The sequence below is a fragment of the Solanum tuberosum genome, unplaced genomic scaffold, assembly GCF_000226075.1.
Source record: "Solanum tuberosum cultivar DM 1-3 516 R44 unplaced genomic scaffold, SolTub_3.0 scf00180, whole genome shotgun sequence".
NCBI classification, from domain to species: domain Eukaryota; kingdom Viridiplantae; phylum Streptophyta; class Magnoliopsida; order Solanales; family Solanaceae; genus Solanum; species Solanum tuberosum.
The window spans coordinates 840,310-863,217 of NW_006239107.1; the positions used below are offsets into that span (position 1 = coordinate 840,310).

Genomic DNA, 22,908 nt, shown 5'->3' on the forward strand with positions numbered 1-22,908 from the left:
TTGCCCCCTCTCACTCGCTTCTCTCCTCCCTCTCACAGTCTCGCTCGCCTCTCCCAATCTTGCTTGCCAAATAAACAAATACGTATGTATACCAGTTACATATATTCAACTATCTAACCGATATACATATACAATTCACCTCTCTCTCAATCTCTGCCCTATCTCGCTCACCTTTCTCTCACTCTCTGCCCTCTCTCACTCGCCTCTCTCCTCTCTCTCCCAATCTTGTCGTCACTCTCCTCCCTATAACATGTAGCTACGAATCGTAATTAGCAAACTATAGCTATGGAACATAATTAAGCTATTTTTGAGTGGCTATATCCAAAATTTCCCCTTATTTTAACAGACCATATATACTTAGCTTGCTATATACTAGTATAGTACGATTTCGTTTCATGAACTTCATATTTATTAAGTTATTAACATAAAAAATGAAGAAATACCCCGAAGTAATTTCAAGTAGAAATTAAATTGCTGGAAAAGATGTTTACTTGAAGCTCTGTAGAGAATCAGAAAGAATATCCATGCAATTTATTAATCATTTGGCACAAAAAAGTAGCTAAATATAATACATGTATGAAATATAAAGACAAGACACATTATTTTCATGGAATCTCATTCTGTCCAACCATTGGATGCTCTGCAACCATGTGTTCATGGAAAATCATGTCAACTGCTTTTCTTAATTTTTATAATTGTAAATCTCAGCTCAAAAATAGGAAAAATTATACTATCAGAAATAATTTAACTTATAATACAAAAATAACTATCAATATTATTTAACATATTATAACAATCACCTCCCTTATTTTTTTCCAGAATTCACTCATTCATGAGATTACTTATTCTGATATTATTCCTTATTGACTGTTTAGTTTATTGTATTAAAAGTATTATATATTATATAATTTCTAAAAAAAAGTTGTTTGTTTACAAAAATATTCATCACCTTATCCAGAACAAAAAGGATTTGAGGAGGTGAGAGGAACCTCAAGGGTAATGTTTGTCATTTTCATTATTTTATTACGATACTATCAATATACTACTCGTATAATTTATTCCTGAAATTTAGCTTAAAACTATCTATGCTTGTCCAGCATACCACGTGATCCAATGCACAAGAAGTTAATTAATGTGGGAAGGAAAATAATGAAGCCTAGCTAGGGAGATTGTAATAAGTTAAGCAAACACGCAGACCATGTTAATTAATATGGCAATTAGTTGTCAACTTAAACTTCATCATGAATCTGTACTCAAAATAGATTCCAGGTAGGCTACGTATCAAGACAATATATATATATATATATATAAGACATGAAATTAATTAAAACCTCATTTCACAAGATTCCTTTAGTCTTCCGTTGAATTAAAATCAGTTTTCTAATGATTAGAAGAAACAATTAAGGGATTTATTCTCTTCAACACCAATGAAAATTTCATAGGTCTCCTAACACTGTGACCTTAAACTAGTGGTCCCTTCAAAATTCTCCCATTTTTCTTAAATTTTTTTTAATCTTTCGCTATTCGAAGAACGATTAATTCAAATCCTCATAGTATATATAGGTTAATTAAACTCTGCTAATCATAAGTAATAATGTAGCCTAGAAAAAAAAGAAGAAACCTGTAGAATCAAATTAGTTTGAGTACACTTGAACGTATTTAATTACACAATCAATGCCATCAATGTTGTTAGTCAGTTTAAAAAGAATTGACATATTTTAATCATAGTAACAATTAACTTTATGAAATGATTTATAGACTACAAGTTTTTAATTTTATTTTTTTTAAAACTCTGTGTCAAGTCAAATTAACTCAGATCAATTTGAGAGGAAGAAAATAATAATTTCCGATATAAATAAGTTTGTCAAATATAATGAGTGGTTGAGCACCTAGTAACGTCTACATATATAGGCCCACATACCAGTCAATCACGAATATTCAACTTTATTAATATACTAATAACATTAATTGACACTAGCTAAGTTCAATTCGAAGTGAACATTACAGAATAGATAGATGAACATCGAGCTACATTTATAAAGGCATAACATGACTAACCAACGAACGGTTATGTTGGAGTGATAAATAGTTCTTCATTCTTAACTAAAAGGTCTCGGATTTTAGTTCCATTGGGTATGAAATTGCCTTTGTTATGGAGCATTGTGGGACTTCTCGAAACAAATTCAGATTTAGTTGGGCTCCAATATGAATATTGTGTCAGATTTAGTTGGGCTCCAACATGAATATCGGAGAGAGAAAAAAAAGACACAGTATGTCTAATACTATAGCTAGTACTAGTACAGTTAACAGTTGCCAAAACAATCGAAAAATGCAAGAAGATATTGAAAAAGGATTCTAATGGGGCATATCAGAATCTGTAAAGTGCATTTGGTCAGTTTATAGGAAAAATTAAAAAAGCTAGCTTTTGATCATCTCTGATATATACTATAGTAAATTTGATCTGTCAAAGTAGATAATATACTGATACTGAAGATATATGAGATATGGATTGATTCATCTAGCTAGCTAGCCTCATGAGTGACCTCACTATGCTAATATTATAAAAAAAAAAACATGTAAAAACAACCATAATAAGATAAACAAAATAAATCCTGTTAATAAGGTCGGTCATGTGTAACGCTTATTTTTGCCTTCTACGTGTCGCCTCATGTGTACTTTCTATTTGAAGGAAAAAAAAATAACATGTTTGCCTGTAATATGAATCTTGACCAGTCAACCCTGGCCTGTTCTTATGATAAATCGTCTGTTTGAATTGATTTATTTATACATAAATTTTAGATTTTTTTATAATATTTGAATAAGATGAAAAATATATATTTTAAAGCTAAAATAATAAAAATGAGTCAAAAGCTATAAGTTAAGATTTTTAACTTATGATTCATAGTTATAACTTATAAGTATATCCAAATAAGGTCTAAGCTATAACGTTGAAGTGAAATATGCATGCAGTAGTTATTTCATCCTCTCCTCACGATATTATTTTGTTGTCGGTCATCCAATAATACTACTGAGTCTTGCAAAACGGTCTTTGATGATTCACACAACATTTTATGTGTCTATATCGTTCAAATCAGAATATTGGTCTTATATTTTTTTCATTTAATATTCGATACATGAAATTAAGTCGATACGTCTACATATTATTATATTATATATAGGTATATGAGAATATTCATTGTGTATAAATCACTCACATATTCGTAGGATTAATTTGGAAAAAAATAGAAAGGGATTTGCAACACATGTAGAGTTACATATATGCCTATAGTAATTTGATTGCTATAAATATCAGTGTAAGTGTTCTCTTGGAAAAGACATACCATATGCCATGAAGTTATTTTTCCACTTCTAGAGAAGAGAGAGTTAGTGACGATATCATGAATTAGCTTTATATATGCATTTCTAAAAAAGAAAAACTATATAAATGAGCCATAAAACTCAAAATAATTACATGTTCATATTCTAATGCAAAGTAATTCAAGAAATACCCATTCTCTAAAAAAAAAAACAAATTACAGCTCAAACCCCATTCATTAAGATTGATAATTTTCGCTTAACTGATATTAAATTAGTGTATATATACTGTATTGGTATCATTAAGGTTTATTGTTCAGAAAATACTCATTATTCAATGATACTATAAGAGTATATGCATGTATATTGTTGTGGTATCATTACGATTTCTTGTTCAGAAATTACTCATTAGTCAATGATACTATAAGAGTACATATGTACTTTTAAAGTAACACTGACTAATGAGTACTTTCTGAACAAGAAATCTTAATGATACCAATACAGTATATATATTTAGTATCAATTAAGCAAAATTACCAACCTTAATGATACCAATACAGTATATGATACTGATTTAGTATCAGTTAAGCGAAATTAGTTGGGAAGGTATATAGTGTAATTATTTTGTGGAGTATGAATATAAAGGGGTATATATTTATAATTAGGGAAAAAGGACAAATCTACCCCCGAACTATCGTAAATGGTATGCAGATACCCTCTGTCATACTTTTGGAACATTGGTACCCCTGTCGTCCAAAAACTAGAGCATATATACCCTTTATACTAACAGACATACACGTGTCATAATCTTATCCACCGACCGACATTTATTAAATATTGGATCGACGGATAAGATTGTGTCACGTGTCCCTATTTAGTCTTACGTTAGAGTGAAGGGCATATATGCTCTAGTTTTTGAATGGCAGGGGCACCAATGTACCAAAAGTATGACGGAGGGTATCTACATATCATTTACGATATTTCAAGAATATATTTATCCTTTTTTCCTTATAATTATTTTACTTTTATGTGATATTTGCTTAGTTTCCCCTTTCTAAAATATACTAGATAGTACTACGTAGATGTAAATAAAATAACATGGTATTACGTGTATTCTCTGACACACTCACACACATTAAGAGAGAACACATGCATAGAAATTGCTAAATTTCTAAGTTCAATCTCAAAAAATAAAAATAAAACTTAACAATAAGAAGGATCATAGCATAGAAAGGCAAATTAATTAATTAACTTGTTTCTTCTCTCTCTCAAAACCCTATTTAAAGACAAGCTAAACACATTCCTTTCTTCCATGCAATTGTCTTCACCACTACTTGTGTTTTTGTGCACTTAATATTACTTTTCTTCTCTCTCTTTCACACTCTCCATAGCAACACTTACACTTCTAGCTAGATTTGTCCATTATATATAATTTTGTCTCTAATTAGTTCATCTACAATTATTAAACATAATATATAGTAGTAAAAGTATTTGAAATATGTCTAGCAGAAGGTCAAGATCATCAAGACATTCAGGAGGATCAAGGATAAGTGAGGACCAAATCAATGATCTTGTTAACAAATTGCAACAACTTCTTCCTGAGCTCAGGAATAGATCCTCTGACAAGGTAATTCATTTCATTTCTCCTCGCCGAGTCTAGAGGCGGAGCCAAAGTTAGGAGTTTGGGGGTCCTAAATCAATTTTGTTTGAGGGTTCGCATGTTAATATACATATATTTATTTAATTTTCTAATACAAATATAGAGTCTACGAAAAAGTCAGTGGGTTCGTCCGAACCCATAAACCCCCACCTAGCTCCGCCTCTGGACGCGTCTACTCAAATTGAATCCCATATCACAGAATTTTCAGTAAGAAAGTTTAAAGAAAATTTGTGGTAGTCATCCTGAACCTCAACACAACACCTTATATAAAATCTTGAAACCCTTAGAGACATATTAGGGTTCTTCCCACACTCTATAATGTGTATGTAATGTGTCCATCATATTATTTTCTATTTAACCCCTAACTATGTAGGTAAAAATTTACCTGCATCGAATGTTTATACTAAATCATACTAACTTATATGTATGCCCCTCCCACCTCCCACCTACTTTTTTTTGTCTTTTTTTTTAAGGTAAAGGTATGCGTTGTGGAAGAACCCTAAAATGTGTGGAAGCATCTTTCTGTAAATATTATTCTAGGAAAAAAAAAAAAGAGAGAGAGAAGTGAAAATACATTAAAATATACTATTTGAACATAGTAATCTTAATTTCTTATTATTTCCTCTTAAAATTGGTAAAATTCAGTGAACATCTAATGCATCCTTAGATTTTATTGCTCTTAGTTAAGTTCTTGGTATTTGAAAAATTGGAACCCAAGTACTAATAAATTAACAGAGATTCCAACATTGGATTCTTTTTAATTTGTCCCTTGATTTGTGAACTTACTAAAGTTAATTGTCTGATATGAGTAATATATTTATTTGCTTGAAACTAAACACATTATTCCAGTTTGAAACACCAGCTAGAAAAAGTAAACAGTAAATCTGTCCAGCTATTTCTGTGAAGATCTCATTAATTAATATATTAGCATGATGACTATTGGTCAAGGATGACACGTACAAATCGAGAAATGGTCCGATTATCTGAATTACACCTAATAATTTATTTGTGTTTTATTTGGAGCAGGTTTCAGCAAGTAGGGTGTTGCAAGATACATGCAATTACATAAAAAGTTTGCATAGAGAAGTTGATGATCTGAGTGACAGATTATCAGAATTATTGGAATCATCAGACACTACTCAAGCAGCTCTAATTAGAAGCCTACTTATGCAATAGTCTTTAATCTTTGTACTTTTTTTTTGTTTTAATTTTTTTCCTACTTTACCATTTTGTTTCTTTTTTGGGTTTCCCTTAATTTAGACTTTCCATTTAATTATTGACTGCTAGAAAAGAGAGTTGTCGATGATGTTTATGAGTTGAACGTACCTTTAATTTAAAGCCTTTTGGGCTCTATCCACATTAATGGCTATTTCAATTCCATCTTTAGATAATATATTTTGAACTCGTTTAGCAGACTTATTTGTCGTCTGAATATTGGAATAGTAGCGAGAAAAATGCACCAACACAAGTTTGTTTTTGATAGATTCTCGACTCAAGGAAAAATACATAAAAGTAGATCCGAAAAAAATAAATAACGGAAGTGAAAACTAAATCATGGCAAAATATTATAGAAAACATGACAAAACATTCTGAAAAAAGAGAGAAGTAACAGCAACTATAGCAAACAATGCAATAATAGAAGTACAAGAGACACTAGTAGAAATTGAAGCCTAAGAAGCTTCATGAGAAATACTACGACTACTAGTATAGAAAGATAAGTAAGTAATACAATGCTCTACTACCTATTAATTTTCTATCCTAATTTGTGTCCTTCACAACCTTCTATATAAGATCACGTCCTCAATAAGCTGAAAATGCGTCATGTCATATTTAATCACTAGTCCCAGCTTACCAATCATGTAATAAAAAGAGAGTAAATAGCGGGAGCATTCTATCTAAGATCACGTCCTCAATAAGCTGAAAATACTCCCGCTGAAAGAGACAATGTTAATCATCTCTCATGAAACTTCTTTTAAAATATACTAAAATTTAGTAGACATTGCAGAATTTTGGCTCCATGAAGAATAAAATAGAGAAAGAGTTGTCTGCTATATATGAATTTCTACCCTTGATTTGCCTTGCTATATGTATATATAGGAGACAGTTGATTTTGTTTGATTGGGGTAAAATGAGGCTTGTAGCTCAAAGAGTTTTGTACTGAATTTTTTACTTGGTAAACTCTGTACACATTAGTTAGTACTCTTGCTAGCTATTTTGTAAACTAAATCACTCAACGACATTGGAGGTTTCAATTAAATACGTTGACTAATACTTTGTTGATACAACACTCTTTCTATTCCACGAACAAAATGCCAGAGATTGGCATCATTGTACACATATTACATGACAAAATAAGAGTCACATATGCTCTGTACTTGATGTATCTACATGAACCTAAATATTTCCTAATTAAGGCCAAAAAAAAACATCATGCACATATGATCCTTCTTTTTCTAATTTGTGGTTGAATGCTATGATCATGCTTCATTAAAGGATTGAGCACTAGAAGCAACCTTGATAAAAACATCTTCTAAAGTTGTATCAGCCATACCCCAAGCATAAATTGGAAATCTACTCTTTGCATTCTCAACTAGTTGAAATACATCTGCAATTTTCGATTCATGCTTTGGCAACTCGAACTTCTGTGTACCCGATAAATGATACACTTTGTTGGCATTTGGGCATATTTGTCGCACCATGTTCTCCACTTCCACCTCATTATCAGCTGATGTAGTTATCGCGAGCACGTAAGACCCTCCATATCTTGCCTTCAACTGTGGATAATACAGTTTGAGAATTATGAGCGGAAAATAACTCATTCATCACTTGTACTAGTCATAAGAAACTAGTTAAGTCCAACATTGTTACATAGTTTCAATTGTTGCAACTCATAACAATCCCTGAGTTCAAAATTGGAATTCTCATTGTTTGTGTAAAAGCTTGAAATTACCTCTGATGAATTTGCTATGCATTGCAAGCTTCCATCAACGAAGATTCCTAAGCGATCACATAAATAATCCGCTTCTTCCATTGAATGGGCTGAAATTAGTATCTTTGTTAGTAATCATACCACAAATACAACAAGATCAACATATCCTGTGTAGTCTCACCAAGTAATTATCAGTAATCGTACCATTTCACAGTACTAGTGGAATTAATTACTTTCAAGATTATGCATTTCGATGAGTAATTACTTTCATGTCGAAATGGAAAAACAATGAAACTAGAGATGGAAAGTAGATTTACTAGTGAGAATTATCGCTCTGCCTTTCCGTGCATTCTTCACAACAGTCCACAAGGTATCTCTTGAAGCTGGATCAAGTCCAGTACTCGGCTCATCCAGGTAGACAACCTGGTAAATTTGCATATATAGTTCAATTTTTCGTAATTTAGGAGGAGAAAATGAAAACGACATATTAGGAAGAAACGTACCTTGGGATTTCCAATGAGTGAAATAGCAACACTTAGCCTTCTCTTCATTCCACCACTATATCTCCCAGATTGCTTGTCAGCAACGCCTCCGTTAAACAAGTTGAGACTCTTAAGAGAGTCTTCAACTGCCTGTAGGTAGTAACAACTTTCGGATGTAATTAAGATCCATTGACGAGCAAGAGGGGGAATCAAATTTAGGAACGGGACCATAACATACTCGATGTAAAACTTCTCCTTTAAGATTTTTAAGCCTTCCATAGAAAAGTAGGTGCTCCCTTCCTGTTAATGTATCCCAAAGCAGGCTGTATATGATTTTATTAATTAGTATTTGTAGATCATAGAGTAGGAATTATGAATTGTCAACTTGACATTGTTTTTTCATACTCATGCTGAGGGCATACACCCATGACGGTGTATACTTTGTCCATCTCTGTATTTATATTCAGGCCATCAACAAATGCAGCACCGGAGCTTGGCTTTGTCAGCCCAATCATCTGTTTGCAACACTTTGTTACTCGATGTAACTAAGTAAACAAAAAACTAATGTCTTAAGGATATCACGGAACTTACCATACTAATAAATGATGTTTTACCAGCACCATTGGGGCCAAGCATACCAAGGCATTCTCCCTCAGGCACAGCAAGTGACAGTCCTCTAACTGCATATTTATCGGGGTTTCCATCTATCCCTGGATAAACCTTTTTCAGGTTGTCAACAACGATGGGATAACCTGATGTCGATCCAGCTACCATATGTTCAACCTTTTCCCTCTGTTCAACAATGGGAGGAAATGTTGAATTGAAACAACAAAAAGACTACTTATGTTTTGTAGGAGCTATAAATCTATCAGTTTTGTTCTGATGTCCACAATTTTCAGATGCAAAACGTTATTTTGACTACGTATATGTTGGTGTTAAGGAGAGAGGTGAAACATGTTTTATGAAAGGCAAAAGTATCAAGTGTACCTCTTGTGCAACATCTTCTTTCTCCATTTCAAGACAAACTCCAGAATCCTTCTTTTCTAATAAGTTCATAGTGGATAGCGTCTGCTTCTTCCGCGAGTTCTCCAAGAAAAATAGGGGACTTTTCCCTGATGAATTGATCTGGTCCAAGTAAAAAGCAACAAGGAGAACTACTATCCACTCCACTAACATTATAATCATAACCTGTTTCATCCCATTACCAGGATCACTCAAATTTGCCCATTTCATGCCACCACTTTCACCCGTATAAAGACCACTCTTGCTATATTCCCCAAACTCAAATAATCCACGATAAAGAGCAAATCCAGGATATAGCTCCATCAATATAATCCACACTTCTACAATATCATTCACAACGATGCAATGTCAGTGCAGTATGCAGAAACATGAAGCAAAACGCAAAAGGAATTACAGCTAGATCATCAACTTACCTGATATTGAAGCACCAGATAGAAAGTTTGAGAAAAAGAATGATCCTAAGAGACCACTTGCAAACACCACCAAGTACCCCATGACTGATACAACAAAAGTAGATGCATGAATTAGTTAAATATCACATGTTATTGACTGAAATTAAAACAATTCATCCTTCTCATGATTGATATATATATATATATATATATATATGCTTTTAACATAAGAATCCTAATTCTTACAATAGTTAAGATATCACACCTGTGGCTGTCTTAACATCTTTGAAAAATCCAGCCAGCAGAAATGCACATGCGATTTGCAAGTTTATGTAGATGAAGTAGAACACAAACTGGATGCTGAAAGCATTACGAAGAAAGATACTTAATTCTGCAAATGGAGGAGAAGAAGAAAAAAGATAAATTATCGAGCCACTAAATACGAGTTTAGTGAAGGAATCAATTTAAAAGCTGTGTCACTACCTAAGAGCGAGCCAAACGCCACAAAGCCAAACATGTAGAGAGATGATATGAGAAGAAAATAAGCATAAGTAATAGTCCAATAGGGGCCGTCCTTAAGTCCGTGCATTTTCATCATGATTCGTAGATTCTGCTGCTTTTCATAAACCAGAGCTACAAAAGCAACCTGCAAATAGTTAACCAGAGCACGAACATGAGGAACACGAAAAGGCAGGATAGCAATAGCCAATATAACAAATCATATATATGAAACTTATTCCATCATGCAATTATTATGCGAATGACAAAGGGAAACTTATAAGAAGGAAAAAACAATCCAACTTATTTACTTACTGGGAAAAGCTGTAAAATCACCCATGAAAATAAAATTGGTCCCATCTGAGAAGAAATCTCCGACATCCTCATACTTCCGTGCTTGGGCATTTCTTTGATATTATCAAACAGAATATTGAAGGAAGGTCCAAGCAAATTTTGAAGGAAGGCATTTGATGCCTGTACAAACACTTAGTTTCATTAAGCCTTGAATGAATTAGATAAACTTTATAAGATTCTCCGCGACATTAATGATTAATCTGATCATCATTGATAACATTTTGACAATTGTTGATAAGGAGAGGAATAACATATCGAAGAAGAGTAAATGATTTACCAGGTTCACCAAAGGAGGCACCCGTACCAATTGTTCACTTTGACCTTCATACTTATAGGTTCCATTATACCAAACACTCACATTGAACCTATTTTCATTTGTATTTAACCAATCATATGCTGCAAAAAGAAGAAGATCATACAACTTTGTTAAGAAAAGAGATTGATATTAATTACATGAATCACGGATTACTAAAATAGCATTAGACAACCTGCTGCTATCTCGCCTGTCTTTTTCTCCGTATTCCCCTTTATGTAACCTTTAAACAGCTCATCATTGATCTCAGAGGGACTATTACGCCACAAGGATAAACCTTCACGACATTGTAACACTGCAGTAGGAAATTAAGGTCAGAGCTATGAATATGCTAAATGTAACATCAACAAGATCAAGCTATTAGTTCAGTTAGAAATAACAAGCATAAATCGTACTATATGTTGCGTGATCATCATTGATCTCTTCACCCTTGTAATCCGCAGGACACCCAGCTTGAATAATATAGAATGTAGCCTTTCGTGAGTTGAAAGCAGGGTCTTGAAAACCCGTTCGATCAGCTGGAATCTCTGTACCCTGAAAGATTTCATAGCTAGTTCACAGGGTCCATGATATATAGCAGTTAATCCAAGGGAAAAAAAATATGAAAATGGAAACGGACTCACAATGATCTGGTTGGTGATGAAAGTAGACTCTACGGTTGAGTCATTTTTGACCATGTACCCATTCACACCTATGAAGTTCCATATCAATCGAAAAATTCATTAGAAACCTTGTTTTTTTTTTTTGTAGGTAAAAAAAAACTAGTCTTAGTTTTATTCAGAAAAAAACATACTTTGTCCAAAAGTTTGATCAGTTCCAGTGACAAGTATAATAGCTGGACAAGAATTAGAGTCTCTGCATGACTCATTAGGCAAGTCTGGATATGTAATAACATCAGTTTTTACAGCACTAAATTGAGATTCCGGTAACTGGAAAACGGGATGCCATTCATATGGTTCTTTAACTTCACAACTTGGTGCTTGTAACGGATTTGAGTATTCCAGACCACATACTTCTTCACATTTCCCTGTACCATTTTTGTCGACACATTGGCAGCCACATTTAGTGTCTTTGTACGTCATCGCAGTACTCGAGAATTCAATGGACCTTATTAAAAGAACGAGTAAAATAGGGACTAAGATGAGGCGAACATTTGTCTTGACATTTCGTTTCTGCATCAAAAAAATTGACAACAAACCACTTCAGTTTAGAAGCAAAAAAATGATACTACATGTAAATTATCACAATCTGGAATTCTGGATCATGTACAAAGCCTATTCAACACATAAAAGAAATGCATAATACATAAACATGACCCTTAACTTGGTGTCAGCTGTCAACTATGACCTTTAACTTTGAATGTGCGCCGGCAATCTGCTCTGACCCCACATTTCAACCCGCCCCGTCCTTCCCCGCAACCATCCCGGTGACTGGTGAGCGTGACTCGAAATTTAAGAAATGTTTTTGATCGGATCCGCAGGAATCAATAGAAAAGGAAAAATCCGTTACATGTTTTTGCCTTTCTTTATTATTTGAGAGGAGAAACTCAGGATTAAAGAATCTGACGATCCAGCTTTGATAATAGGTGAAGTAACTCAGGATCATTATACAAAACAATGCATGTTATATTCTTAGCGAGTGTGCACAAGTAGGTACTTAAACTTGTATAAAATTGAACAAATAGACACATTCGTCTTATATGGCACCATACATGACAATTTTGTGTCCTACGTGGTATCCTATGTGTATTATGTCATGTAGGACAAGTGTATCTACTTGTTCAATTTTATACAAGTTTAAGTACCTACTTGTGCACACTCGCTAAGAATATAACATGCATTGTTTTGTATAATGATCCTGAGTTACTTCACCTATTATCAAAGCTGGATCGTCAGATTCTTTAATCCTGAGTTTCTCCTCTCAAATAATAAAGAAAGGCAAAAACATGTAACGGATTTTTCCTTTTCTATTGATTCCTGCGGATCCGATCAAAAACATTTCTTAAATTTCGAGTCACGCTCACCAGTCACCGGGATGGTTGCGGGGAAGGACGGGGCGGGTTGAAATGTGGGGTCAGAGCAGATTGCCGGTTTAACCAAAACAAATTTAGAAAACTCCCTCCAAGATTACATTAGTGACATTGGTTTTCTATATGGTTTAAAATATTATGTCTACCTCTTTAAATATCTATCCTTTTGTTAGCAGCAATTAGGAGATGATAATAAAAAAGTTAATATTAACTTAATTATACTTCGAAAATATCTCCTTTTAAAATTTCACGATTTAATATCAATGTGGGGTGAGGCGAATTGAAATTTTTGCGGATTTATGTAGTTTTACCATGCAAACGCACAGCTTTGCATCCCCAATTAAGAAACATTTCACGCTTGATATATGTATCACAGAGAGAAAAACTTGCACATACAAAGCCAAAAAAAATAATTTTGGATCCGTGGCAGAGACAAAACTTTCATCGAGAAAAATTCAATACGTACTATATATCCATCCAATTTTTTTTTTGACATATTCCCACTTAATTTATTGTTAACTCACACTCATATTTTAGAAATCCTAAATTCAAGAAAAAGCCGTACCTGAAATGTCAAATTCTTCCTTAGCAAAGCATCGGCTTGAGTCCCGTAAGTCGCTGGAGCTGTCACAGAGTCTGCCATTGAAGGACCTCTGTTTCAACCCCAGTAACTGAAGTAGAAAAACAATCCCCTCTCTCTCTCTCTTTTTTTTTTTTTTTTTTTTTTTTTTTTAAAGTTACTTCAAATGAGTTCGTTAATGAAAAGTAAAAATCTCTTAAATAAGAGTTGTTTCAGGGTAACAGTGAACTGCCCTTTCTTTCGCCTTTAAACCTGGTGGTAAATTAATGTCTTAAAATTGACTAACAAGTTAATTAATTAACCACAAAATTATTTTTAAAATTTTTTTTAGAGTTAAAAAAAAAGTAGTTTATTTGTTTGCACATAAATCGGTTTGTCACTAGTTGAGATCAGTAGTTTTATTTATATTTAATTAATGAGACGTTGCAAGTTTAAGAAATAAGTAAAAAAAAAAGGGAAAATTTGAATTTGAAGATAAAGAAGAAGAAGAGAGAAGGGCAATGGAATTGCAGGGGGGAATCCCTCTGCTAATGCAGCAATACAAAGCATTATTTAAGAAAAATGTGTTGCTTGCATTGCGTAACAAGCCCGCAACATTCCTACAGCTCTTCTCGTCTTTCTTCTTCATTTTCCTTCTATTCTGCATTAAATTATCTGATGAATCGCGCAATGCAGATAACAGCTATGCTAAAGAATTGCGCGATCCTAAACCTCTTATGGCGCCACCTATCCCACCTTGCGAGGACAAGTTTTATATTAAGACTCCATGCTATGATTTCATTTGGAGTGGAAAACATAGTAAAACTATAGGGGATGTTGTTAAGGGAATTATGGCAAATAATCCTGGTAGGCCTATTCCTGCCAACAAGGTATGCTGGATCAAGTACGCGCATATGTTAAATTCATATACATATGTATTGTGTTTTTAGTAGTATATTGTTTTTGATCTATTGTACCATGATTCTTTTGATTTGATGGATTGACAGTTAAAATTGTTGTGCCAGGTTCTAGCATTTAACACGGCAAAGGATGTGGATAAATGGCTTTTTGATAATCCTGTGCGTTGTCCTGCAGCTGTGCACTTTACAATAGTGAAGGGGAATAAAATTAGTTATGGTATTCAGACAAACTCCACGGATGTAGTGAAACGAGGAGTAACTGAAGATCCAACTTTTAAGTTCCAAATCCCACTTCAAATAGCAGCAGAACGTGAAATCGCAAGAAATCTGATTGGAGGTACATATACTTTTTCTTAAGCACATCACACCTTTGTTCTGTGTTTTATTTACTAAGTTTTTATATACATTTTCAGATCCAAAATTCCCCTGGGATGTCAGTTTTAAAGAATTTCCGCATCCTCCTGGTGAAATATTCAATGAAGTGACTTTATCAGCAATGGTCTTTTTCATGGCAGTTGCTATATTTGGTTTTGTCTTCCAAGTCAGTGCTTTGATCACTGAAAAGGAACTCAAGCTTCGACAGGTAACCGCCATTTTGATAAGGATCCAGAATGTAACCTTTAAGATTGAACACTTGAAATTATTTTATTTTTTGTAAGGTATATAGTTTTATTAATGTTGCGGAAATAAGTAGAAAATCATGAAAGATAACTTTGGCAAATTGTTTCATTTTCTAAATGCCATATTTGGCGCCCTTGCAGGCAATGACTATGATGGGCCTTTTTGATACGGCCTATTGGTTGTCATGGATCACTTGGGAAGGACTCCTCATATTTTTCTCTTCTGCGCTTACTGTGATCTTTGGAATGATGTTTCAATTTGATTTTTTCTTGCGCAATAACGTATTGGTTGTGTTCCTTCTGTTTTTCCTCTTCCAACTTACTATGGTACGCCTCAATCATCCCTCTAAACTTTTTAAGTTTTACCAAATACAGAGTTTTGGTAATGCTAAACTTGTATGATAAATGTTTATGTTCCTTTTGCAAGGTTGTCTTTGGATATTGGCTGTCTACTTTCCTTACCAAAGCAGCTTCAGCGACAAATGTGGCTTTTGTCATCTTTATTGTTGGTTTCATTACTATGGTAAGTCCGTCCTTAACTTGAGACGTAGTTTTATTGTTTATTACTGATCATCTGTGGAATAACATATTCGTCATGTTCCATTTTTTAGATTGGTTCACAGCTGGCTAATTATCCCTACTCCGCAGCATATTCCAATGGCCATAGGGTTTATTGGTCATTGTTCCCACCAAATCTTCTTACTATAGGTCTTCAGTTACTTACTAAAGCAACTGAAAGTCCTAAAGATCCAGGTATTAGCTGGAGTACTAGGGCAAAGTGTTTACCTAAAGAACCAGACTGTGTAACTACCATGGTACGTCTATCGCCACCTATGGTCTTTGCCTCATCTGTTTTCTTCTTGCAACTAATATATTTCCCCTTATGTTAACAGCATGATGTGTATATACTACTTGTGAAAACATTTTTTTTCTGGCTCGTCCTGGCTATATACTTCGACAACATAATTCCAAATATATCTGGTGTGAGAAAATCAAAATTGTACTTCCTATATCCTGGCTACTGGACTGGAAACGGTGGAAGTAGTGTGAAAGGTAAACACTACCTACACTCCCACTTTACTGTACTATCTATTCTTTCTGTAAGCTGTAAAAATCTAATTATTCTGTTCCTTCTAATGTAAGAGGGAGGAAACTGTAGCATCTGTTCAGGCTCATTGCCACGGCTGGATCCTATTACACCAGATGACGAAGACGTTCTTACAGAAGAAAACACTGTTAAAAAGCAAGCTATGGAAGGTGACAATTCCAATAATGCAGTTCAAATACGCGGTCTTATTAAGACATATCCTGGAAAGAAAACAGGTGGCTGCTGCTGCTGCTGTAGAAAAAAAAGTCCTCCTTTCCATAGTGTCAAGGTACTTTATCTATGGTCCATATGAAGATAACAGTAGTAGTAGTAGCAGCTATGTTGATGATGCAATTTAGTACATCATGAGCCCGATAATTTTTATCCTGGCCTTGTACATATATTAAGAAATCTACAAATTATCTATAAATATTAACGTGAACCCAGTTATTGTTTGTAATATTTACTTGAGGTTGTTGCAGAAACTCCTAAACTTCAAATTCTGGTTCCACCTCTGAATTTTCGCAAAAAGTGTTAAAACAGGAACTTGTTTACTCTTTGTTTAGCCATCCAAACTTTCAACCAATTTGCATCTGCATCTTGCTGTTTAGAGTCCTTTTCTTTGACTAGTATTTCAGCACTAGCCAGCTGAGAATAATGGCCTCACATTTCTTAAATCATGACCGTAGGGCTTATGGTTGAACGTCGAAAAGGATCAGCTACTTTGTATGCTTGGGCCCAATGGAGCTGGAAAAACTACTACTATAAGTTGTTTGACTGGGATTAATCCTGTTACAGCAGGAGATGGTAATAGCTTTGATCCCAACTTTTATCATATTTTACGTTCATTAAAGTTGCATATGTGTAACATGAAGCATTTTTCAACAGCATTGGTATATAATCAGTCCATTCGAAGCTCTATGGGCATGACAAACATTCGAAGGATGATGGGAGTTTGCCCCCAGGTAACATAACATATCTATTCTTTTCATTTCTTCTTCTTGTTATTTTCTGTTTTCAAGCCTTCAATGGAACCAGCTGATAGCATACTACCTTTTATATTGTAGAAATTGATTCATTTTTTCATTTTATAGTTTGATATTCTTTGGGATGCATTATCCGGACAAGAGAACCTTCAGATTTTTGCCAACATTAAAGGTCTACCCCCTGCTTCAGTAGACACGGTATTGCAAATAAGCCTAAACTGTATCGATCCTTCTGTACCTTTCTAACGATTCCACAAGTTAGCTGTTTTAAATCTTACCAAATGAACTCTTCAAACGAAAACAGGTGGTAGCTCAACTATTATCCCAGTCAAAAATCACTAAGGTGTCAGCCAAGATGAGATCTTGTAGTTACAGTGGAGGAATGAAACGACGTCTTAGTGTTGCTATAGCCCTTATTGGAGATCCAAAGTTGGTTATTTTGGATGAACCGGTAGGTACTGGTAGTTAAAAATTCTTTCCATATGATGTTTTTATCAGCTTTTATGCTTCTGTTTTAACATTTTCTTTCCCTGATATATTCATAGACTACTGGTATGGATCCAATTACTCGAAGGCACGTTTGGGACATTATCGAGAAAGCCAAAAAAGGACGTGCCATTATCTTGACAACCCATTCAATGGAAGAAGCTGATGTCTTAAGTGACCGTATTAGTATCATGGCAAAGGGAAGGCTTCGTTGCATTGGAACTTCCATAAGGTTGAAAGCAAAATTTGGTACTGGTTTCATTGCTAATGTGGGCTTAGTTAGTGAGTCAACATCTCCTGAAGCTGTGAAACACTTCTTCAAAAGTGTATGTCAAAAGCTACTTCCTCTTACTTTTTGTTTTCTTTTCAATCTTCTCTCTTTTTATCAAGTACTGTTTAAAGCTAACATATAACTCTGTTGACAGCACTTGGATGTGGTGCCTAAAGATGAAAATAAGTGCTTCCTTACCTATGTTATTCCTCATGAAAGGGAAAAGATGTTGACGGTAATATCTACAATAACTCGAGGATTTAACTTATATACACTTCACGATGTTTAGCTTCTCACCTTCCAATATTGGCTTTTACATCTATCAGGAATTCTTTGCTGAGCTTCAAGCTAGACAAAGTGAGTTTGGTGTAAAAGACATCCAGCTAGGTCTTACAACTCTTGAAGAAGTGTTCATGAACATAGCTAAACAGGCAGATGTGGAAACTGCAATAGCTGAAGGAAGATTTAAAACTCTTACATTGAACTCAGGGAACTCTGTTGAAGTAAGTCAATCAACAGAATCTTTGTTTATATAATAAGTACTAGTCTAATACAAGATTAACTTCAGTCGAAAATTTGTATTAATACATAAATATGTCAATAGGTACCTGTGGGAGCACAATTCATTGGACTTCCAGGAACAAAATCTCCACAGAATCCCGGAGGTATTATGGTGGAAGTATATTGGGAGCCAGATGAAACAGGTAGTCCTTGCATATATGGCCTCTCAGAAGAAATGCCAATACCACCTCATATTCAACTAAGAGATCCTCCAACAAACAACTCACCTACAAACCAAGGAATTGTAATTGACCCTTCACAACTCAAAATGCACTTGTCATGACAATATTATTAGGAAATATAGGGGACTGAGGTATGTAAACTCAGATACAGTAAGAGATCGTAAGGTGAATAGTAGTCTTATACTATCAGTCTGAGTTTACCATAAGCCACTGGCGCTTCAAAAGGTGAAATTCTAGGTATTAGTTAATTTGATGAAACATTTTCAATAGGAGCTTTTAGTCCTTTTGATCGGGTTCAAAAGTTTTGCATATTGATATCATTTTTTGTGTATAGAGTACCATGTGTAATTAACATGTAAATGTTGCGATTGTCTTATGTCACAAGTATTTCTCCCTTATTACTTCATTATTTTTGTCCAAGGAATCAGTATATGCAATATCCTTATGATATTCACTTTTTAATAGTAATTTAGATTCTCTCTACAATATAGCACCTTGAGAACTCGTTACGAGTCTGAATTGCTTTCTGTGGCTCAGTGTATGAATATGCTTTTTTGGTAAAGTCTAATTGACTTTGCTAAATTCATATATATATGTTAGCTTGTAACCAATTCTAAGTCCGGAGAAAGGAATTATGGTAGGTTAGAAAGTGTTAGAATCAAAATTACCAAATGTCATGCAGAAGCTAACAAAGCAAACCTTGGGGAGTGATATACCCATAGAGACATAATCGAACAGTGTGTGGAGCAATTCACTGAGATAAATCAACAATCCTTCTTGTCTATAAAATGATATCTTACAAGCAAGAGAATGAAGGATTCAACAACCAGATGAAACCCAGCTACTGTAGTCTGTATAACAGCATACACTAAAAGATTATTAGTGAAGTGATTCACTGTGCTCAGTTGCCACCTTGATGAAGACGTCCTCCAGCGTTGTGTCAGCCAAACCCCAAGACTGAACTGAAAATCTCTCCTTTGCTTGTCTAACCGTTAGGAACACATCTGAAAGTTTCACCTCATCTTTTGGAAGCTCAAATTTCTGAGTGCCATATAAATGGTACGTTTTCTTCGCATTTGGAGATAGGCGTTTCACCAAGTCTTCCACTTTACACCCATTTTCTGGTGATGTAGTCATGGTGAACATGTAGCATCCCCCATACCTAGCTTTTAACTGTCATTTACAGTTAACATATGATCAGAAATATGTTCCAGCATACACACTATAGCTTTACCAGTAAATAAAACTCTCCATATACAGAGTTTCTGCTAATTATACAGTTTAGTATTAGCAAGATTAGATACCATGATTGCAGAATGAGGTATGGGTAGGATAATCATATGGACCAAAGAAGTGGCATCACACTAGGACGAGAATCAACAGAATTTGATCACACAAGATAAGAATCTTTAATGAGATTGATTTAGTAGCCATATACTGGTTTAGATAATGGTTTAATGGTTCACCAATAAACAAGAAATTTAAAAATCCAAGCTCCCATTGCCACTCTCCCAACCTTAAGCACGGTCACTCCTTCGAGATGTTATCCTAGCTAATTGAGTAGGAAATCAAATCTAGAATATTAACTTTCTCAGCAATTCACAGTAACAGATGCAAGCTTCAATGTGTTAATCAAGTTCCGAAATTTTAGTTGTAAATTAGTTGGTAAGGTCATAGAAGTTACCTCATCTGAGGTTCCCAAGCACTGGAAGTTTCCGTCCACAAAGATACCTATCCTATCGCAAAGATATTCTGCCTCATCCATCGAGTGTGCTGAGAGGAAGAGAAAGAACAACATCACTGATGTTATCCCAAATGAGAGAAGACGCAAACATAAAGCTTATGTTTGAGATTGCATGGTAATCGCAGGATAAACTTCAAGATAACTACAAAAATATAACCCAAAACAGAAATGCTTGTATATAAAAACTAAGTGTAGAGCAGATTACTAGTGAGAATGATTGCTCTATCTTTCTTTGCATGCTTCACGACATCCCACAACATTTTCCGTGAAGCAGGATCAAGTCCAGTGCTTGGCTCATCCATATAGACAACCTTAAAATTTTTGAGTTCTGTTAGTATTAGCTCATTGGAACCCAGAACTTTAGCACAATTTCAAGTCATAATATAAGAGGAGTACGTACTTTCGGGTCCCCAATCAATGAAATGGCTACACTGAGTCTTCTCCTCATACCTCCACTATATTTTTTTGCTAATCTGTCAGCAACTCCTCCTTGGAAAAGATTGAAGCTTTTTAGAGAGTTCTCCACCGCCTGTTGCAATAGGGTAGGATCAAAGAGAGAAAATAAATGCATCAAACAATTTTCCGTCATGATAAAGGGCTTTCTCAGAATAAAATAGAAGTGTATGTCAATCTTAGCGATTTTCTCCAGAGCTTGTAAAAGATACTTGTTGTTAACAGAATCCCAAAGGAAATTAAAGACCACAATGACAAATTATCTTCACGGAATGCGACGTTGTAAGGATACAAAGGTGACTCATTTCTAATTTATTGGATTCTGCTAATGATCAGATGTACAAATTCTTTCACAGCAGCATTGACTAGTTAGGAACATTTTATTCACTATGCAACAGCAAGAGACAGGGCTAATCTTCTTTCAAAATATAACATCTCTAAGCAAATATATATAAGAAAACCATCATATCCATTCTTTAATTTTGGCTTCATTTAAGTAGATGTTGAAATGTAGTTGATGGTTATATATACGTACTTCGCTTAAAGCAGCACCCTTGAGATTTTTCAGTCTTCCATAAAAGAGTAAGTGTTCCCTTCCTGTTAGGGTATCCCAGAGCAAGCTAACAAGGATTGGATAAACAGAGAAAGTTTAATAGTCAACACTTTGAAATGCAAAACGAAGAACAAAAATGACACCGCAAGTGTTCATAGGCATGATGAAAACAAATAAACTTACTCATGTTGTGGACACACACCCATGCTACCATATATTTCGTTCATTTGAGTCCGCAAATTTAGACCCTCAACATACGCACTCCCAGAGCTTGGCTTCAAGAGCCCAGTCATCTGTCATTTAGTACCATAGCTTAATAAGTTCCAACACTTTGAAAATGCTAGGGAAAAGTGCAATGTACATAATTCAAGCAGATCTTGATTAAACCCAAGAAAACATGGTCTATGTGGTAACTAAAATTCATTCCCAGTTACTTTAGACAACTTTCACTAACCATGCTAATAAAAGTAGTTTTTCCCGCACCATTTGGACCAAGCATGCCAAAGCATTCCCCACGCGGTAAGGCGAGAGTTACTCCTTTAACTGCAAGTTTATCGGGGTTCCCGTCCTTTCCTGGATACATCTTTTTGAGGTTGTAGCAAATGGCAGAATAATTCAAATGTGGCTTTTCTAGCAACTGTTCAACCTTCTCTCTCTGTAAAAGAAAGCCAAAAGACTACAATGAGATGACTCAACTATAGGCATACTGCAGGACGATTCAAGTGACTGCAACTAGAACATGGAAAGCATCCAAATAACCATAACAGACACTACAATATACTTAATGAGAGTTCTGAAAAAAAATTGACATTGGGTCTAACTAAATCCCAAAAGGTAGCTCATGAAATGAGGATTATCAATGACCATGTATGGGGGCAACAACTGATTCCCATAACCAATATGAGACACTTTAACACCCATGCACGCCTAGGCCTAGACATTTGGAGCGTGGATAATATAATATGGAGTGCACTATTATATAATAAGCAAAGAATTAGGACCGTGAAAGAAGCTAGATTTTGGGTCTAACTCAACTCCAAAAGCTAGCTCATAAGGCGAGGATTGTCCAACACCATATAAGGAGATAAAAGCTCATTCCCTCAACTGATGTTGGACTCTAACACCCTCTTCCCCACTCTCCATACGCCCAAGGACTGGAAATTTGGATTGAACTTTGCTATGAAAATAGACCGTAGGTCTTACTCAACCCCATAAAGTCAGCTCTCGAGGTGAGGATCAATCAAAACCATAAAAAAGAGACTACGGGTGTGTTAGGTATGTAGGAAAACCTTTGGAGAACTTTTTTCTGAATTTTTTTTTCAATTTTCTCATGTTTGGTTGATAAAATATTATAAAATATTGGAGAATATTTTCTCAAGGAAAACAAGCTCTTAAAAATGAGGAAAATGATTTCCCTAATGAAAGTAGGGAAAACAAATTTCATAAGTAACTTCCAAGTTCATTGTCTCCTCCCCACCCACCCACCCAACG

At 34.7% G+C, this 22,908-nt stretch overlaps 4 protein-coding genes across 4 annotated transcripts in view; 2 read left to right on the top strand and 2 right to left on the bottom strand.

Annotated features, from left to right (window-relative positions):
• The first annotated feature begins 4,643 nt into the window (after positions 1–4,643).
• Positions 4,644–6,336, top strand: LOC102587627 (transcription factor PRE3-like). The gene is made up of 2 exons (XM_006354725.2): positions 4,644–4,942; positions 6,002–6,336. The coding sequence occupies exons 1-2, from the start codon at positions 4,814–4,816 to the stop codon at positions 6,149–6,151; spliced, it is 279 nt and encodes a 92-aa protein (XP_006354787.1). The 5' UTR covers positions 4,644–4,813; the 3' UTR covers positions 6,152–6,336.
• An 874-nt stretch (positions 6,337–7,210) lies between these two features.
• LOC102587948 (ABC transporter A family member 7-like) lies at positions 7,211–13,702 on the bottom strand. The gene is made up of 18 exons (XM_006354726.2): positions 13,561–13,702; positions 11,760–12,138; positions 11,590–11,657; positions 11,362–11,500; positions 11,142–11,261; positions 10,931–11,049; positions 10,615–10,773; positions 10,285–10,447; positions 10,067–10,192; positions 9,823–9,906; positions 9,374–9,729; positions 8,978–9,178; positions 8,792–8,901; positions 8,625–8,709; positions 8,408–8,536; positions 8,222–8,327; positions 7,926–8,014; positions 7,211–7,749 (listed from the first exon to the last, which is right to left on the bottom strand). The coding sequence occupies exons 1-18, from the start codon at positions 13,636–13,638 to the stop codon at positions 7,453–7,455; spliced, it is 2,808 nt and encodes a 935-aa protein (XP_006354788.1). The 5' UTR covers positions 13,639–13,702; the 3' UTR covers positions 7,211–7,452.
• Positions 13,703–14,069: 367 nt separating this feature from the next.
• LOC102588270 (ABC transporter A family member 2-like) lies at positions 14,070–19,043 on the top strand. The gene is made up of 16 exons (XM_006354727.1): positions 14,070–14,444; positions 14,580–14,811; positions 14,888–15,057; positions 15,236–15,421; positions 15,522–15,617; positions 15,706–15,909; positions 15,988–16,147; positions 16,238–16,470; positions 16,871–16,988; positions 17,070–17,146; positions 17,276–17,365; positions 17,472–17,618; positions 17,713–17,979; positions 18,079–18,159; positions 18,251–18,427; positions 18,529–19,043. The coding sequence occupies exons 1-16, from the start codon at positions 14,076–14,078 to the stop codon at positions 18,766–18,768; spliced, it is 2,847 nt and encodes a 948-aa protein (XP_006354789.1). The 5' UTR covers positions 14,070–14,075; the 3' UTR covers positions 18,769–19,043.
• Positions 19,044–19,422: 379 nt separating this feature from the next.
• Positions 19,423–22,908, bottom strand: part of LOC102603420 (ABC transporter A family member 7-like) — a 9,440-nt gene continuing 5,954 nt past the window's right edge. Inside the window, exons 12-18 of the mRNA XM_006354768.2 lie at positions 21,872–22,072; positions 21,601–21,710; positions 21,400–21,484; positions 20,812–20,940; positions 20,617–20,722; positions 20,352–20,440; positions 19,423–19,840 (exon numbers count right to left, since the gene is read on the bottom strand). Coding sequence (XP_006354830.1) covers positions 19,547–19,840; positions 20,352–20,440; positions 20,617–20,722; positions 20,812–20,940; positions 21,400–21,484; positions 21,601–21,710; positions 21,872–22,072 — 1,014 coding nt within the window. The 3' untranslated portion in view covers positions 19,423–19,546. The remainder of the gene's footprint in view (positions 19,841–20,351; positions 20,441–20,616; positions 20,723–20,811; positions 20,941–21,399; positions 21,485–21,600; positions 21,711–21,871; positions 22,073–22,908) is intronic.

What these genes read in the sequence shown, in the direction of transcription:
- LOC102588270 (XM_006354727.1), top strand. Translation starts at nt 14,076, where the DNA reads ATGGAATTGCAGGGGGGAATCCCTCTGCTAATGCAGCAATACAAAGCA. An exon ending in AGGAACTCAAGCTTCGACAG is followed by an intron (nt 15,058 to 15,235) that starts GTAACCGCCATT and finishes GCGCCCTTGCAG; the next exon opens with GCAATGACTATGATGGGCCT. An exon ending in CAGACTGTGTAACTACCATG is followed by an intron (nt 15,910 to 15,987) that starts GTACGTCTATCG and finishes TTATGTTAACAG; the next exon opens with CATGATGTGTATATACTACT.
- LOC102587627 (XM_006354725.2), top strand. Translation starts at nt 4,814, where the DNA reads ATGTCTAGCAGAAGGTCAAGATCATCAAGACATTCAGGAGGATCAAGG. An exon ending in GGAATAGATCCTCTGACAAG is followed by an intron (nt 4,943 to 6,001) that starts GTAATTCATTTC and finishes TATTTGGAGCAG; the next exon opens with GTTTCAGCAAGTAGGGTGTT.
- LOC102587948 (XM_006354726.2), bottom strand. Translation starts at nt 13,638, where the DNA reads ATGGCAGACTCTGTGACAGCTCCAGCGACTTACGGGACTCAAGCCGAT. An exon ending in TCATCACCAACCAGATCATT is followed by an intron (nt 11,501 to 11,589) that starts GTGAGTCCGTTT and finishes GAAATCTTTCAG; the next exon opens with GGTACAGAGATTCCAGCTGA. An exon ending in TGCCTCCTTTGGTGAACCTG is followed by an intron (nt 10,774 to 10,930) that starts GTAAATCATTTA and finishes GTGTTTGTACAG; the next exon opens with GCATCAAATGCCTTCCTTCA.